This window comes from Monocercomonoides exilis (genome assembly GCF_001643675.1).
Source record: "Monocercomonoides exilis strain PA203 chromosome Unknown scaffold30-1206723, whole genome shotgun sequence".
NCBI lineage: Eukaryota > Preaxostyla > Oxymonadida > Polymastigidae > Monocercomonoides > Monocercomonoides exilis.
The window spans coordinates 715,694-734,655 of NW_027150575.1; the positions used below are offsets into that span (position 1 = coordinate 715,694).

General features: G+C 37.6%; 3 protein-coding genes across 3 annotated transcripts; 2 read left to right on the forward strand and 1 right to left on the reverse strand.

Moving 5' to 3' along the window:
* Positions 1-2,576: 2,576 nt before the first annotated feature.
* Positions 2,577-7,391, forward strand: MONOS_7842 (putative Multidrug Resistance Associated Protein (MRP); the record flags this gene model as incomplete). Its single annotated transcript, XM_067878199.1, has 2 exons — positions 2,577-3,011; positions 3,083-7,391. 2 exons carry the CDS (start codon positions 2,577-2,579, stop codon positions 6,932-6,934), a joined length of 4,287 nt encoding a protein of 1,428 aa, XP_067725156.1. The 3' UTR covers positions 6,935-7,391.
* A 307-nt stretch (positions 7,392-7,698) lies between these two features.
* MONOS_7843 (putative glycogen synthase kinase 3) lies at positions 7,699-13,698 on the forward strand (the record flags this gene model as incomplete). Its single annotated transcript, XM_067878200.1, has 9 exons — positions 7,699-7,840; positions 7,896-8,053; positions 8,106-8,189; positions 8,240-8,350; positions 8,409-8,484; positions 8,641-8,695; positions 8,828-8,934; positions 9,315-9,508; positions 9,715-13,698. 9 exons carry the CDS (start codon positions 7,699-7,701, stop codon positions 13,696-13,698), a joined length of 4,911 nt encoding a protein of 1,636 aa, XP_067725157.1.
* A 2,929-nt stretch (positions 13,699-16,627) lies between these two features.
* On the reverse strand, positions 16,628-18,930 carry MONOS_7844 (putative beta-N-acetylglucosaminidase). The gene has a single exon (XM_067878201.1). It carries the CDS (start codon positions 18,912-18,914, stop codon positions 17,040-17,042), a length of 1,875 nt encoding a protein of 624 aa, XP_067725158.1. The 5' UTR covers positions 18,915-18,930; the 3' UTR covers positions 16,628-17,039.
* Positions 18,931-18,962: the final 32 nt, after the last annotated feature.

Below are 18,962 nucleotides of genomic sequence, written 5' to 3' on the forward strand. Positions count from 1 at the left end.
ATAAAAATTATCTATCAAATATAATTTTTCTGGTTATCTGTTAATTTCAATCTCTATTTCTCTCTTATTTTCTATCTTCTACAAAAGAGTCAAGCAGAAACAAAAAATAATTCAGCTTATCTTTCGTCTTTCTGGCAATTTCTGCTGTTGTTTTTCTCGTTCATTCTGTATGTTATGCTCAAGATTATCAAATTACTTAAAAAAAAAAAACAAAAGAAAGAAAGAAAAAGAAAATCTATCAATGAGAAGGAAGCTTTTTCTGTTCTTTATTCTTCATTTCTTTTTGCATCGGCATATCCTCTAATGGCTTCTCCTTCCTTAGTTAGTATGCTTGCCTGCTTCCCTCTTCTCATTTTGGCTTTTTTTCTTTAGATTGTTATCTCTTTCATTTTCTTGTTTTTCATTGTTCATTCATCTATCTTTTCACTCTTTTTGTTTCAAATTACTTTCTTGTCTTCAGTTTTATTCCTTTTCATCTTCTTTCATAAAAAAAAATAATTGTTCTTAATATTCGTAAACATCCATAGCTCCTTCATCTTCCATTGTTCACTGATGAATAAAGCCAACAGCAATGTATTCGCATCACAAGCATAAATTGGAGAGTTGCAAGTGACAATGATGAACGAGCATTGCCTTCCTCGCTTAAATCACTCGAATCGTTAAAATTATGCACCCATTTCTGCTATTGTGGTCTTCAATATCACTTATCAATCTATCTTTTCATCTTTCTTCTTCATTCTTTTCCTTAAAACTCTTTTTGTTCTTTTCTGCGTCTTCACTTATTTTTCGTTTACTTATTTATGTATTTTCAAATATCATTTCCCTCGATCTTGATCTGAGTGTAGTTCTCATATCTTTTCCATTTCTGTCTGCGTTTCCTTTCTCTAGTCTAAAACCATCACCTTTCAGAAATCCAATTTTTTGCTTTCAAACCATGTAACATTTGATGCTTGTGAGATTGATGAAAAAAATAGTCTACGATTTCTTTGAAGAAGAAGGGAAAATAAAATGCCTAATGTAAAATTTTGTAGGGATAAAAGAGAACTTCACTGAATGTCGATTGTATTATCAATTGCACACATTGCATGAATGAAATTGAGTGTTCAAATGGCAAGGCAAAATAATATGAGTTAAACGAAGATGAAGAATGTTGAATGTCAATGATTTACGTTAAACTGTAATTGCTATGAGATAATAAAACGTATATAGAAAGAAGAAAAGGCAATAAATTAAATTCAATGAAAATAAATAAATAAATAAATAAATTTCTCACAAAATGCAAAAAGGAAAATGCTTGGGAAATACTGTGATGCATTCAAGAAAAAGTTTCAACAAAAGAGACTAAAAGTTGGCTTCATCAACAAGAAAAAAACAGCCATAATCTTGATAATTTGAATAAAATGCACACTTTCGTCCTTTTTCATTTATCAAAAATGATTGTTGTTATTTTTACGGTGATAAGCAATATTTTCAATCACTATTCTTGGAAATCATAAAAGAGACAAAAATTTAACATATTTAAATAATTAATAGCAAAAGGCTAATATCAAAAAAAAAAAATTAAACCAAAAATAAATTTCATACGCTAGTCCATGTTACTTCTGTAATTGCATTCTTTTTCTTTAACATTGATCAATATTACACAATTTAATTTCATACGGAAAAAATTGAACCCATATTTTTCCGCCATATATTTCCATATTTTCCGAGTTGCTTTATCCGAATAACGTAAATTTATGGGTTGATTTATTTTCCGTTTATTTGTAAAACAAACTTGAATTTTCATGACAGAGGATAATTCAATATTAAAAACTTCCAGCTGTAATTTGAAGCCCGATTCTAGTCAGATTAATGAAGTTCCTGAATCAAATTTGCAAAATGGAGAAAAGAACATCGAAATGGAAGGAACAGATATCATGGAGAAGAAAGAGGTCATACTGTTAAATGATTCTGATAAGAAACAACAAGAAAAAATCACTTTTTCCGAAGAAAAGCCAAAAGAATTCAAAAGACTCAAAAATCGTGAAGAGAGCCATTTTTGCCTTTGGAATTTCTTCTTCTGTTTCTTCTTCCCATTTGTGTGCCGAACAAAGCCTCTTACAGATGACGACATTTACGAGGTGCAAAAAAAGGATAAAACTTCGACAGTTTCCGAAAAGTTTATTGCAAGATGGGCACCACTTTACACAAAATATGTGAAAGAAATGGCTGAAGAAGAGCAAAAGAAAGCTGAAAATCCAGAGTTTGCTACGTTTTAAACCCTTATTGGATTTTTATTCCTTCATTTTTATGAATACTTTTTTCCCAGATATACAATGAAAAAAATTAAACCTCCACCACTTGCCGGAACTGTCATCAAATCCTTAATGAAGCCTGAAATTATATTTGGTCTTGTACTGCAGTTATTGGCGTTTGCTGGCACTTTTTATTTCTTATGCTCAATTTTTCCATAATAATGTTCTTAAATACAAAATATTTTCCTTTCCAATTTCTTCGCAATAAACAAACAAAATACCAAATTATCTGAAATTTGAACATGAAAATTCAGAGTTGGATTTTATTTGGTACAGCCAATAATGATGAAAGAGGTTTTGAAGGCAGTGACATTGAAAGGAATATATGATTCAACAAACGGAATGATGGGGTCGAACACTTTTCCGTATGCATCGGGGATTATACTGATGTTGTGCCCTATTTTGAATGCGCTGCTTGATGGATGTGGCTTTCGTATGCTTTACCATTTTGCCGCACAAATACGTGCTGCATTTACAGGAGCCATCTACGACAAGACGCTTCTTTTGAATATCACAGCTCAGAGCAATATTGATACAGGAAGGCTTCTCACACTCATTTCTGCTGATGCTCGAAATGTGGCTGAGATGATTCCAATGTTCTTGATGATGCTATGGATTCCAATTCAGATTCTTGTTCCATTTGGCTTTTTAATTGCAGATTTCGGTGCTTCCACACTCATTGCTTTGGCGGTTATTGTCGTTCTTTTACCATTTGAGGTTTGAATTAAAAAAAAATTTTTTTTCATTAGGAAATTTTTCGATATTTCTTTTCAATTTGTAAAAAACAGATATTGTGTGTTTCTGTAATGATGACAAGAATGAAAAGTTATCTTAATCTTAACGATGCTCGAACAAAGATCACCAACGAGACACTACAAGGAATGAGAGTAGTGAAATACACAGGATTGGAAGAAGCCTTTATCGCAAAGATCAATGAACCCAGAAAAAAGCAAATAGATGCTGCAAAATCTATGACAACGATCATGCAGATTATGAATGCAATAATGCGTGTAACTCCACAGCTGGTGAATCTTGCGACGTTCTCTGTTTACATCTTTACAAACAACATCACTCAAGATATGTTTGCAGTTTACGTGATGGCAAATTTAGGCTTCTTGACGCTGATGACGCAGCCGATGACGATGCTACCCATTATATTCCAGGGGATTGGGTTAATTAATGTGTCCATAACGAGAATTCGGGACTTTCTCATTCTTCCTGAACTGAAAATAGAGAAGCGAGATAAGCCAAATGACCCAGAAGTTGCCTTGCTGATTGAAAACGGCACATTTAAATGGGGAGAACCTCCAGAAATTCCACTTTCAATGTCAGAAAAAGCGGCTCTTAAGAAGAAGATGGCTGAAAAGAAGAAGGAGGATGCGCAAAGACAAAGAGATAAAAACAATAATACGATTGAAACAAATGAAACTTCTCAACAACCAAATGCGACTATTGTTTCAGAATCATCAGGTTCATCATCATCATCAACAACAACAACAACACCTTCATGTCCTACACCGACATATGCTTCGGTGGTCGATGCTGGAACGCAGTCATCGTCATCATCAAAATCTCTTGTTCCCTCCACCACGCAATCTGATGCTGTTTGCTCGTCTGCCCCAGTCTTCGCGGAAACAGCTGCTGAAGGTCCTGCTAATGCGCCTCCGCCTGCAGATACGACACCCAAGCAGATCTCTCCTGCAACAACTGAATCAAGTGAATCAGCACAGTTGTCAATGGAATCAGCAACAAGCACAACAGCAGATGCTCCAAAAGAACAGAAGGTGTCTGTGTTTGTGCCAACCCCAACGACTGCCTCGTGTGATGGCGTTTCGAGTACTTCAGCAACACCAGCTCTTCCACACTCAGTGTTTTCAACCACTCCAACGCCAATATTCTCTCGCACGCCTTTCTCTTCTGCCTCTCCCAGTCCTTCTCCCACGCCTTCTGAGTCGCCTTCCGGTTCCAACCGCAACGAACCTGTCTTGCGGGATGTGAACTTGGTGATGAAGAAAGGCACACTGACAATGGTTGTCGGTGGTGTTGGATCAGGAAAATCGTCGTTGGGAGCAGCGATCATTGCAGATGCAGAGAAAGTGAGTGGAAAAGTGGAGGTTGATGGACAGGTATCATACTGTGCTCAGACAGCTTGGATCAACAACAACACAGTGAGAGGAAACATCACATTTGGATGTCCGTTTGAACAGGAGAAGTACAGCGAGACAATTCGTGTGTGTGCACTTGAGAACGATCTGAAGCTTCTGGCAGCAGGAGACCAGACAGAAATTGGAGAGAAAGGAGTAAATTTGAGTGGTGGGCAGAAAGCGCGTATTCAACTGGCACGTGCTGTGTATTCAGACAGAGACATTTACATCCTGGATGATCCTCTTTCGGCTGTGGATGCACATGTGGGACGGTATCTGTTTGATGAGTGCATCATTGGAACTTTGAAGAACAGAGGGAAGACAGTGCTGCTGATGACGAACCAGCTGCAGTATCTGGATAGAGCAGACAACATCATCTTGCTTGGAGGAGGAAGAATAGCAGCACAAGGAACAGAGAAGGAGCTGCGGGATCAAGGAATCGACTTCAGCGAGTACATCATCCGGTCGAGCCATAGCGATGAAGACGACGATGAAGAGGAGAATGGCGAAGGCAAAGATGGGCATCACCATCATCATCATCATAAGAAGGGAGGGAAAGCAGCGATGATGTCGAAGAAGAAGAGAGAGGAGATGGCGCGTGGAAAGGCAGGGAACAAAGAAGATGAGAACGAAGAAGGATCCGAGGCTGGAAAGCACATGATGACAGAAGAGGAACAGGAGACTGGTTCTGTGCCGTTGAAGATTTATGTGCAATACTTCCTATCTCTGCTGCCTGGATGGGCCCTTGTTCCGTTTTTGCTTCTGATGCTGCTGTCAGATGCTGTGATGTCTATGGGATCATACTGGGTGGGTGTGATTGGAACAGCAACTCAATATCCTTCAATCTCATATGAGTGGAAGATAGGCATCTACGGGTTCATTGCGCTGGCTGTGCTCGTGCTTCTGCTGATAAGGGCAGCTGTTGTGCGACCAATGTCAGCGAGGTCCAACAGGCTTATTCACAGCGAGCTGCTGCTGAATGTGATGCACTGCCCATCATCTTTCTTCGATACCACTCCCATGGGACGTATCCTGAACAGATTTACTGGCGATATCCCACAGGTCGATCAGCAATTACTGTCGCAACTGCTGCAAGTACTATCAATGTGGCTTGGCTTGATTGGACAAGTGGTGATTGTGGCTGTGGACACAGTGTTCTTCCTGGCGATTGGACTTCCAGCTCTTGTTGTGTATTACATCATCCTGCAGATCTACTCGAATGCTTCAAGAAATCTGCAGCGGTTGGAATCAATGTCTCGATCTCCTGTTCTTTCGCTTTTCAGTGAGACTGTCAGCGGGGCTGGTCTTTCAACAATTCGGTCGTATCATCTGGAGGAGACTTGGAGGCAACGGTTTTATGCACTGAATGATGAATGGAATGTGAGATTTGTGCTGTTCAGAGAAGGACAGAAGTGGGCAACACTGTTTTCATCTCTGCTGTCAACAATTCTGATGGTTGGTATTATTTTGCTGGGGTGGTTCTACATGGAGCCTGCGAAGTTGGGCGTGGCTGTCTCTTCTGGCATCATCTTCTGCATGTTGGGACAACAGATAGTGCAACAGAATGTAGAGTTAGACTCTCGAATGACTGGATATCAGCGTATCAAGTTCTACTCATCACAGCTGCCGCAAGAAAAAGATCACACAAAGAAAGAAGGAGCAATTGACCCACCGAAAGAGTGGCCAGAGGAAGGGAAAGTGGAATATGACCATGTCACTTTCAGATATCGGCCGGGGCTGCCGTTTGTGCTGCGGGATGTGTCGTTCTCGTTAAAGGCAGGAGAGAAGATCGGAGTGTGCGGGCGGACAGGTGCTGGGAAGTCGTCTTTGCTGTTTGCTCTGTTCAGACTGGTTGAGTTGGATCCGTCGCTGCAGCCAACGATGATTGATGTTAACACTGGATTTCCGATTGAGGCAGATCCGAACGAGGTACCGAACAGCGGGCGGGTACTGATTGATGGAGTAGACATCTCAAAGGTGAATCTGGGGAGAGTGCGGAGATCGATTGCGATCATTCCACAAGATCCCACTTTGTTCACAGGAACACTCCGATACAACCTGGACATTGGGAGCAAGTGCAGCGACGATGAGATCTGGGAGGTGCTGGAGCTGATTGAGATGAAGGACATTGTGGCAGGGCTGGAGTATGGGCTGGACACACAGATGGCTGAGGGTGGATCGAACTTCAGTGCTGGACAGAGGCAGCTGATCTGCTTCGGGCGAGCGATGCTGAACAAGTGCAAGATTGTGATTATGGACGAGGCCACAGCAAATGTGGATGTGGAGACAGATGCGAAGATCCAGAACACGATTCGGCGGGTGTTTTCGAAGCAGACGGTGATTGTGATTGCGCACAGGCTGAACACAATCATGAACAGTGACAGAATTTTGGTGATGAACCAGGGGCAGGTGCAGGAGATGGACTCTCCTGCAAACCTCCTCGCCAACCCCGACTCTGCTTTCAACGCGCTTATCCAGAGCTTGAACGGTGCATAGAGCAGAATGAAGGGAAATTATACGAAAAATTACAAAATTAGAAAGAAAAGAAAAGAAGAAGAAGAAGAATATTAGAGAAAAATAGAAATTAGCCCCAAATCGTCATTCTCAACACTTCATTTTCACTTCATTTCTATTTGGGAATTAATGATTGAAGTTATTAATTTTTATATACCGTTTATTTCACTCTCTTTGCCTGTTTGCTGATGTCTGGTGCACTTTTGCAATTGTATGCAAAGCAATGCAAAGATGTTATGTCCAATACAAACTCAAAAAGCAAAGTTTTGTCTAGAATTTTTTTAATTTTATTTTCATCCATTCGCAAGTCTTTTTGAAAGTGAAACTTTTTCTTTTATATATTTATATGTATATGCATGTTAGTATTTTTCTTTGTAATTTTTTTAATATTAAAATATAACGACAATTCGTAAAAAATTAAAAATAGAATACTGAAATTTTTTAATTCTTTTTTTTTTTTTCATGAGTTGGTAAATATCAATTTCAATCAATCATCAAAACAACAATTTCTTTGATTGAGTTCTATTTGTTGGAAATGTTGGAAAACAAAACGATACAAAGATTAACATTGTATTTGTAAGAAAATGCAGAAAATACAAAGAATAAGTGATTTTATCTGTTGATTATATCATTCTTCAATTTAAATAGGATCGAATAAGATCACGATAATCCAAAGATCGACCAAAAATTTTTCAAAGTTCCACTGGGCTCTTATTACTTGGAATTATCGGCAACACATTATCGTCATGACTGAAAAGCAATCTCAGCACAATTTGCCGGGAGTTGTTTTGACCAAATTCAAATCTGCACAAAAAACTGAGACTTTGCATCGCACCCAGTTTCAGTCGCTCTCCATGATGAAACAGGCATTGACGGTTCTTGACATGGGTATAAATTCTTTTTTGTATAATTTCCATTTGAAAATGAATTTTTTTCTTTTCAGAGGATCAAGAGCTTGAATCATCTCAATATATTCAAGATGCTTCGCTTGGAACAAAGATATTGGGATCGGGAAGTTTTGGCGTCGTTTTTAAAGCTGTGGTGAAAGATCATGATGAAATTGTTGCTGTAAAACAAGTTGTTCAAGACAAAAAATTTAAGGTTTCAATCTAAAAATGTGTTTTTATTCTCAATTTCTTGTAAATTAACATAGAATCGAGAACTTCAAATATTGAAGCTTTTGAACCATCCAAATTGCGTGCCCTTACGTGGTTTCTTTCGAACCAAAGATCCAACTGTATGCTGAGATTTTTTTGTTTTTCAAAAATATTTTCATAATTTGTGCAGAGCGACAGGACACTTGTAAATCTTGTAATGGAATATCTTCCACAAACCCTTCATAATGTCTGTCATTTTTTTGTAAAGATGAGAAAAACAATTCCATCATTCCACGTGAAGGTTCGCTCTTTGTTCTATTTTTATTTAATTGAAAATTACATAATAAATTTGAATACAGTTGTTTTCGTATCAGCTATGTCGCGCTCTAGCGTTTTTGCATGGAGTTGGGATAAGCCACAGAGATTTGAAACCTCGTTTGTTGAAATGATCTATTTTTTTTTTTTTTTTTCTGATTGATGAATCGAATTATTCAAAATTTTGAACTCATTGCGATGTTATACAATTGATTTTATAAATTTTATATTGATAATCCAAATAATAATAACCGTTTTTCCCTTTTTTTTATCAAGAAAATATTCTTATTGATCCCGTCAAAGGAATACTGAAAATCTGTGATTTTGGAAGGTTTGTTTAACAGTCATTTTCTCATTAAATTACATGTGAATTTTTATATTTTTTTTTTTCAAAACAATAATAATAATTATTATTATTATATTTATTTTTTTTCAAAAAAAACAACCACGATTTATATGAAAGTGCAAAAGTGTTGAAGAAGGATGAGCTGTCAATGTGTTACATCTGCAGTCGATTTTACAGGGCGCCTGAACTGATCTTTGGAGCACAGTTGTATTCTTCTGCCGTTGGTATGATTGATTCAAATTGATTGGTCGATGGATTGGTTGAGAGAATGAATGAATGAATAAGAAAGAGAGAGAAAGAAAGAAAGAAAAAGATGAAGTGCGATTATTCTGATAGTACTTGTGGCTGTTTCATTGCACTCAAATTTTTATTATAAAAACTGTTCAATTTGTGCATGAACATGTATTTATTCGCTTTTCATGAATTCTTTTCCTTTCTTTTTTATCTTCTTTCTCTTTCTCTCTCTCTTTCTCTTTCTCTCTCTCTTTCTCTTTCTCTTTCTCTTTCTCTCTCTCTTTCTCTTTCTCTTTCTCTTTCTCTTTCTTTCTTTCTTTCTTTCTTTATCTTTTTCTTTCTCTTTCATTTTCTCTCTCTCTTCCCTCAGATCTCTGGTCTCTGGGGTGTGTGATGTGTGAGATGCTGCTCGGCCGCCCTGTCTTCACAGGCACCTCAAATGTTGACCAAATCGTGGAGATTGTGAAGATATTAGGCACCCCTTCCAATGCAGACCTCGTGGACATGTGCATAGACAGAGGAGATCTCTCTATCCCTGTGGTGAAGCCTGTGGACTTTACAAGGGTGTGGTTGATTTTTTTTTATTTTATTAATTTTTTATTTATTAATTTTATTTTATTTTATTTATTTATCATTTCATTGATTCGATACTTGCTTCATTGTCATCATTAAAATCATATCTTCTTCACTTCCTCTTCTTCCTCCCTCTCTTTCTTTTTTTCTCTCTTCTTCCTCTTCTTCCTCCTCCTCCTCCTCTTCCACTCCCCCAGCTCTTCCACCCCGCCACTGACCCTAAAGCAATCGATCTCATCTCCCGTCTCTTCGTCTTCTCCCCTCCCCATCGCATAACTGCCTCACAAGCTCTTCTCCACCCGTATTTCTCTGATTTGTTAGACGGGACCATCACAAACCTTCCTGATGGCTCGCCTCTTCCTCCGCTTTTTGACTTCAATGCAGTCGAACTGGAGGTCACACCACAGCTGGCGAAGTGTGTGGCGTATAGGAGATATGTGAAGGAGGGGAAGGAGAAGGAAGGGAGAGAGGGGAAGGAGGGGAAGGAAAAGGGAGAAGGAAGAGAAGGAAGAGAAGAACAAGTAATGCCTTCAGAACAGAATGTGAATGCATCGCAATCAACGTCTTCTTCTTCTTCTTCTTCTGTTGGAGCGTCTTCATTTGCAACGCCAGCACTTGTCTCTGCTCGAAGAAACGAAGAAAGCAATGTTAACAGTAATAAAAATGATAATAATAATAGTAATAGTAATAGTAATTTGAATAATATTAATAATAATAATAACCCTTCTTCTTCTTCTTCTTCTTCTCTTCCTCCCATCAAAAAATCCTCCTCCTCCTCCTCTTCTTCTTCTTCTTCTTCTTCTTCCATCATTTCTTCTTCAAATGACAGACACACTTCACTTCTTCCTCCAATTTCTTCCTCTTCTTCTTCCTCTAATCAGATTTCTGCTCACACTGCTTCCTATTTAAGTGCAACAAAACATGGAAAAGAAGGAGAAACGGGGCAAATGAATGAAGTTGTTGGTGATGTTGGTTCTATTCCTCTTGCTGTTGAAATATCTTCTTCTTCCTCCTCTTCCTCTTCAATGAATGAATTTCAAAGTAATCAGGTTAATCAACAACCAACTTCTTCTTCTTCTTCAAATACTTTTAATTCTTCTTCTTCTTCTTCTTCCTCAACAAAACCTATTCGAAAGCCTCGTCCTCCTCTAACTCTTGTGATTCCTCCATTCAACAGACAGAACTTGAACAAGCGTCATTCTTCTGGTTCTTCTTCTTCTTCTTCTTCCTCTTCTTCCTCTTCTTCCTCTTCCTCTTCCTCCTCCTCAAATTTTGGTGCTAATTCTTCTTTTGCTACTCCTTCCTCTTCCTCTTCTTCTTCTTTGTCTTCATCTTCTACTAACAATCCTTCTTCTTCCATTTCTTCATCATCATCATCTTCTTCTTCTTCTTCTAATAGTATCAATAATAATAATGCTAATTATCCTTCTTCTTCTTCTTCTTCTTCTTCTTCTTCTCTCTTCCCAAAATCTCGTTCCAAAATCACATTCAGCAAACAGTCGAATAGCAGATTGGGAGGAGGAAAATTTGGTATCTATTACAATGTGGATGATATATCACATAAACAACCTTCTCTTCCTTCTCCTTCAACTTCTTCTTCCTCCTCATCTTCCTCTTCTAATGTTGGTTTATCAAGTTCTTCTTCTTCTTCTTCTGAATCTCAATCTTCATTTCCTTCTTCTTCGTCCTCTTCGTCTTCTTCTTCTTCTCTCTCTGACCATTCGCATACTTTACCTCTTCCTTCCTCTCTTCCTCTTCCTTCCTCTCTTCCTCCTCCTTCTTCTCTTCCTCTTCCTCTTCCTCTCTCTCAATCTCAACCTCAATCTCAATCGCATTCTCTTCTTCATCCGCAAAACACACCAAACGGAGAAAAAGCATCCATTCATCAACTGTCTCTACCTCCTCCTCCTCCGCCTCCTCCTTCTTCTCTTGGATCATCATTGTCTTCTTCTTCCTCTTCTTCAGTTTCTTCTTCTTCTTCAATTTCATCATCATCATCTTCTTCTTCTTCTTCAAAGTCTTTTCCTTCTTCCTCTCCTTCTCATAAGAATGTCCCTTCTAATATTATCATTCCTGTTGCTGAATGTCCTCCAAACGACGAAGTTGTTGTCAGATGTATGATGACTCAAGGATTGCCTTTATCTTCTTCTTCCTCCTCTTCCTCCTCATCATCTTCTTATTCTTTCGATTCTTCCACCTCTCCTTCCTTCTCATCATCATCTTCCTCTTCCTCCTCCTCAGCCTTCTCCAACTGCTCTGCCGGTATCGACCACTCCTTCCTCCCTCCCCTCACCATCCCTTCCACTTCGGAGGCTGATTTAGACAGCTCCACCGGCCTCTCTTCTCCTCCTTCTCGCGCACACAGCCAGGAACTGCTTGAACTTCAATTCGCTTCTCTTTCTTTCTCTCAGCAGCATTCGCATGGCTCCTCAAAGAAAGTCGGCTCAAGGTCTTCTTCTCCTTCTGACTCGGCGTTGCTTCAGGTGCCTTCTTCCACTTCTCCTTCTTCTTCCTGCTCTTCTCTTCTCCTGAATGCCTCTTCCTTCACCGCTCTCCCGGCAGCCATGTCTTCTCGCTCGTCTTCTTCTTCCTCTCTCCAACCATCGTCCCATCACGCAGCACACTCAAACACATTGCAGCAGAATCAGCCATTAGACATGCACTCACAAACAACCAAGTTGTTGATTGACGTCAGTCTCCAGGTGCCAAAGACACCAGCAATGGCACTGTCTCCTCTTCCTCAGAACACTTTTTATTCTCCTTTTACTTCTTCCTCTTCTTCTTCTTCTTCTTCTTCTTCTTCTTCCAACAAAAGGCATTCTTCTTCTTCTTCCATATCTTCTCTTTCTTCCTTGCCTTCTGACCCAACCTCCCCTTTCACCCCACACACCGCCATCTCTCCTCTCCATCAGCCTCATCTCCTCTTAGCTCCTTCTCCTCATCACCCTCACCCCCACCCCACTCCTTTCTCTAATGCTACTTCTCCTGCTATTTCTTCTGAAGGTATCAGTCCAATCTTTCCCGGCCGTCAAACTTCGAGAGGCAACTTATTGCCTGTACAGTCACCCGTGCTGAAGCCTGTGGTGACTGGGGCAGCTGCGCCTTCTTCACCGCCTGCAACCACTCCGACTTCTGCTTCTTCTACCTCGTCGTCGTCGTCTTCTTCTTCTTCTTTCTCTTTGTTCCACTCTTCGTTGAGCTCTGGCCCTGTTTCTCCCTCTCCCTTTTCCAGAAGGTCGCTTTCTTCTCAGCAGATTGCTGTGTCCAACCTGCAAAGCCCTTCAAATTCAAGTGCAAATTCAAAATCGAAGTCGAAGACGAAGTCAATGACAAAGGCATCTTCGAAGAGCAAAAGACTAACAACACCTGGAAGAATACAGAGGTCGACATCAGATTTCTTACCTCCACTTTCTCTTTCTTCTTCTTCCTCCTCCTCTTCTTCTTCTTCTTCTAATTCTGGTGCAAAAGTGAGTGCAGCGCGAACAGCTAATCTTCTCCCAGTGCGCAATGTGTATTATGACTCAGATGTAAATCTTACTCCTTCTTCCATTCAGTCTTCCCATTCAAATGTTTTGTTCTCCACCCGCCACAGTCCCAGTCAGAGCAGCATGTTGGACGATCCGAGGTATTCTCCTGTGTTTTGTGACATGAGTGATGAAGAGTTTGATGGGTGTGGAGGAGGAGGAGGAGGAGGAGGAAGTGGATTTGGGTTTGGGTTTGGAAGAGAAGATGGTGAGGAGGAGGAGGATGAAGAGGATGAAGGAGGAGAAAGAGGAAATGATGTGGGAGAATTCGAAGATGCACGAGATTTTGATGAGGTTGTCGCGTTTAGCGAGAAGGAAAGAGAAACAAAAGGAAAAGAAAGAGAAAGAGAAAGAGAAAGAGAAAGAGAAAGAGAGGAAGAGCAACTAAGCAATGCAAATGTTGATGTCGGTGATGGAGAAGAAGGTGCATTGTCTGATTCTTCTTCAATGGGGAAGTCTCCAAAAGGAGAGAAGAAGACAGAAAAGACGCTGCAGCCACGGTTTATGAACCGTCTTTTCCAGAGGTCTTCTTCGTATTCGATCAGAGCATCGTCGAGAAGACAGAGTGCTCAACAACAACAGCAACAGAAGCAGCAACAGCAGCAAACACAGAAGCAACAGCTGCAACAACAACAACAACAGATGGATAAGAAATAAAAAGAGGAAGAAGAGGAGAATGTGTTATGATGAAATGTATTGAAATGATATGATATATTACGTCATAAAATGTTATGTAATGTCATATAATTTCAGATAATGTTATCTAATGTGATGAACAATGTATTTAAGAATAGCAGTATTTTGGACGAAACGGGCGATGAAGATAATGTTGGTGAAGGTTGTTTCATGGACTTGTATGAATGTTATATCTAATGGAAGATTAACTTGTGTAATGGTTCTTAAATTTGAAAAAAAAAATTGACTTTCTTTGCAATTGCAATTGATATTGCTCTTGTTCTTGTTATTCAAATGTATTGATGCTTCATCGCTTTATTGACAAAATTGAATAAAAATGCATCTGTTGCTGGCTTCTTCAAAGAGAAATGACAACTTTTTAGAATGATTTTTCAGCATCATATTGTTGTTTGTTGTTGTTTGTTGTTGTATTGTTATGCATTCTTCTGTCTATCTGACTTGCGTTGATTGAGCTAATCTTCTCCTCTCTTCTTCTTCTTCTTCTTCTTCTTCTTCTTCTTCTTCTTCTCTTTCAACATTATATATCTTCTTTTCTTTCTTTCTTCATTATTTTTTTGAATGTTCTGAGCTAAAAATCATCTTTCTATGTTAAAAAAAGAAATCAAATGACATTTCATATTCTTTCTATTCTTCGTTCATTTCTTTATCACCAATTTTCATTGTTCTACCTATTTTATGCTTATTTCTTACTGAAAGTCACTTATATTTCATCTTGTTATTCCACAAATGCTTTCATTTTCGAAAATCATCCGCATTTTCAAAAGATGAAGTGTTTTATTTGGATTACTTGATGTTTTTAATGTTTGTTTGAAACACTACAGAAATTTTTTTATTTTTCTATTGTTTTTTTTTTTGTTATTTTTTTAAGTTTTACCGCTTTTTTCCGTTGATTTTTTGATTAAAATTTCGCATGTTATAATTTGATTATAGCAACATTTCCATCATATTTATGTTAACTTTTAATTTTTTATGTTTTATTTTATTGAACTTTTTTTTTTTCGTTAGAGAGTGAATATTGTTGTCTGTACAATATTTTTGTTCTATTTAAGCTCTCCCACATACACATTGTTCATATTTTCATTCTTTTCTGTTAACTTTCACGAGACTTATAATTCGTGCATTTTTTTGTTTGGTTGTTTCATTTTTTTAAAGATTTTTAATGTTTGTTTTTAATTTTGCGATATTTTTTGATTAAAAGTATCTTTACAGTTTTTCTTTCATTCAAACAAATATATTCTTCCATTTCGTTTTATTGCATCGATAAGCATTGGAGAAAAAACATAATCCTTTGTTTTGTTGTTGTTATAACCGATGCATTCTGTTTTTTGGTTTCATATTGATTATTTCATTGAAATCAATTTTTTATGCAGACTTTCTTCTTTTAACATCTTTTTTTGTTTCTATCAACTTATTGCTATTCAATTCGAATATGCATGTTCTTTGTGTCTTTATGATTTTCTAACTTTGCTATTGGATAATGTATTTCTCTAACTTTATCGCTCTTTTGTTCTTCTATTTTTTAAAGTCTCTCTATCTTTTCTTTGCAAATTTTCTTTTTATAACTTTTTAAAGCAATGTGCATATTTTCTATTTTTAATGAATGTTGTCTTGTTTCTAATATGCTTCTTTAGAATTCTTTCTTTCTTTCTTTCTTTCTTTCTTTCCTCTCAACAAATAAACATATGTAGATTGAATATACGAGCATTGTACAATTTTTTATTTTTTTGAATTCTTACTTTTGATATTTATTTATTTTGTAAAGATCTTTCTTCATTAGTCGATATCACTCATATTGAAATTCTTGTTTTCAGTGCTACAATGTTCAACTATAAGTAAAAACTATGGCTATACATTTTGTTTCTTTTTATTTTCCTTTTTAATTTCAAAAAATTTTTTTGTTATCATTACTTTTTTCATCTTCGCTTTGCATTCAACTTACAATGTAAATGCTTCGATCTGTTTGATAATTGTTATTTTCCTTCTCTTTCTTAAAAAATTTGTTACAATCTCTCGTAATATTTAATTCATCTATATGTTTCTTTTGTTGACTTTCTTTGACACTTTGTTTTCCTGAACAATCTTGTTCTGATCGAGGTAAGTTTATCGATATTATCTTTTATAAAAAATGAAATAAAAAGTATTTTTTAATTTTTCGTTCTTGTTATCTTTTGCGTCTTGTGAAAGTTGTGTAAAATTGATTTGTGTTTTGATCAATATATTTTTCCAAAGATTTTATTTTTAAATTATTTTTTTCGGCTTTTCTGTTGTTCGTACATTCAACAGACAATTACAAACTGGTTTGTTTTAATTGTGTTTAATTATTAATTATCAGTTTATTTTAAAGAAAAAAACTTTTTTTCTTCTGAATTTCCTTCTTTCAAATCATTTGCATTGTGTTTGCATTCTCACTTTTTTAACATGAGTACCAATCGTATCCTCTTGGTTTCATTGATTCTTCACGGCTTTAAACAATCGCTTGTTTTATTTTTTCTCTCTCTCTCTCTCTCTCTATTTTCATGAACACAAACTATCTCATTTCTCTTTTGTGCAATCACTTTCTGAACTCATCTTCTTTGAGGTTTTGTCACCTTTTCATCCATCTTTTGCATAATTTGCTTTGGATGGATGTATTTTTTTCTGCTGCTTTTTTAAGAATACCAACACAATGAAACATGACGCTTTGAAGGGGGAAACAGTTAAATTATATTTTTGTGTTTATTATTAATATTGAAGGAATCGTGTTTTTTAAAAACTCAAAACTTATAATTCATTTGTTTCACGATAAGTTAGATTCTCAGTTTCAAATTTATCTCAAACTGCATCAAATTTCTATGAAATATGAAATAAGTCCCTTTGCTTTAATACGATTTTGCCTTGTACCCATTTAACAACAGCCAGTCAAAATGTCTATTTAATTATTATTCACTTTAAGATTATTTTTGATTGAAATGAGCTTCGTCCCTTTTTTCAAAAGAAACAATGCTCAAACATCAAAAAAAGAAAGAAAGAAATATAGAAATATAGAAATTCGATTTCACTCGAAATAAAAAAAAATTGCTTTATTGTGGCCGAGCACCACAATAAAACATGAAAAGTCATCTTTTTGCCTGCGAAATCGCATTCAAAAGAATGCAACTACAAAATTCTAATAATCAATTTCTTGTGTTGTAAAACGTAAGCAAAAAGAGTAAAAAATGAATAACAATTTTGAAAATCTGTCCTTCAAGTGTTTATCAAGCAAACAAACAAGTTTAAAAAATAAGAACTTATAAGTATTTAAAGGCATAACGATTGCATATTCTTTATTTCAGAATATTTGCTGGGTTGTAATTTATTCCAATTGTCTTGTAGTGACCAACAAGATGATATGACAGTCGCTTATGGAATTCGGTGTAATCTTTCTTCTCCTTCGGAGTCCACAGGGCTTCACTCAACGCAGCCAGACGAGGGAACGTGTTGTAATCGCGATTTTCCTGTCTCGGCAACCGCTCCGTCCACAGATTCGCTTGTCCCCCGATGACATGCTTTGCAGCTTTCTCTTTCTCGTCGTTGCTCATTCTCTGCCATTCAGCTGCATTTACCTCGTCTTCCTCGTTGTTGCCCTTTCTCCCTGAGCGCGGGATCGTCAAGCCCAATGGGTCGAAGTCGTACACGTGCTTCAGCCCAGCATTGGCCAGCCGGTTGTCTTCGCTGTTCTCCCCAGGCAGAGGCGGCAGCGGGAACCGCGATGTGACACGGTTCATCAAAGGATACTCACGTTTAAACATTGCAAATGACGATGAAGAAGACGAAGAAGAAGAAAGTTCTTTTTCTTCGTTCTCCAATGCTGCCTCGTTGGCCTCGCTGAAGTCAAAGTAGCAGTGGGACATTGGAGACAGAACCACATCGTGTCCTTCTTTTGCCACGCTGTATGCTGTTGATGGAGAGCGCCACACCATCACTTGCTCATCAGGATCCATGTAGCCTGCATGTGCAATCTCATCCCACCCAATAAGTCTCCTCCCTCTCTCCTTTGCATGATCTGCAAGCTGCTTCATTAAATAGCCGTGGAGATGGCCCACAGATGTCAGCTTGTGCTTTTCCATCTGCTTTTTGCAGTTCTCGCACCTGCTCCAGTCATGTGTTGGACACTCATCACCTCCGACGTGAATGACATTCCCGGGGAACAGATTCATAACTTCCGTCAGAACATCCTGGAGGAATTCAACCACTTCGTCTTTTGTGCAAAACACAGGCGAAAAGATGCCCCAGGATGTGATCACTTTGACCTCTTTTCCAGAGCAAGAGAGCCAAGGATATGAGGCAATAGCTGCTACGGCATGGCCTGGGGTCTCGATTTCAGGTTGAATCCGAATAAATCGCTCGCTTGCGTACTTCACGATTTCTTTAATCTCATCTTGTGTGTAAAATCCTCCATAAATGTCATTCTGTTTTCCAGAATTAACATATCCTTGATCTTCATCTTCATTTTCAGAAACTTCATTTGTTCTTGATTTTTCTCCTCTCCACGCGCCAATCTCAGTGAGTTTTGGATATTTATTTATGTGTATTCTCCAACCTTGGTCATCAGACAAATGAAAATGGAACACGCTCATTTTGTGAAGAGCAAGCAAATCAATCAAGCGTTTAACTTGTTCGACAGTTGAAAAATGTCTGCAAGTATCGAGCATAAATCCTCTGTATGGGTACCGTGGATAATCCAATATTTCGACACATTGTATTGGAACGACATTCTTTGCAGATTCAGCTGTGCAATTTTTCGATTCAATAAATTCTGGAAGCATCTGGCGAATTGTTGTAAATGCATGAAACATTCCATGTGCAGTTTTTCCTTTTATGGTAATTTTAAATGGTTCAATTTTTAAAGTATATCCTTCTTCTTGTTCAATTGAATTATCATAAACGAAAACAACTTGAGATGTGCCTGTTGCAGGCTCGTTTCCTTCATATTCAACGACATCAAATTGAATTCCAACTGAATTTTTAAAAAGATCATTGAAAGCATTGACCACATGTATGACTTGTTCATCGCCCTTTGGATAATTCAGCGTAACCTTCTCATGGAATAAAAATACTCCAGACAAAGGATTAACAGACACGGGCCAAGGTACAATATTTATGCTATCAATAGGACTCGCACAACAAACAAGTCCCAAAAAGAACAATCCAATTATCATCTTGGTTTGATCTTTCAGATAATTTAATTTGAATATAAAACTTTTTGC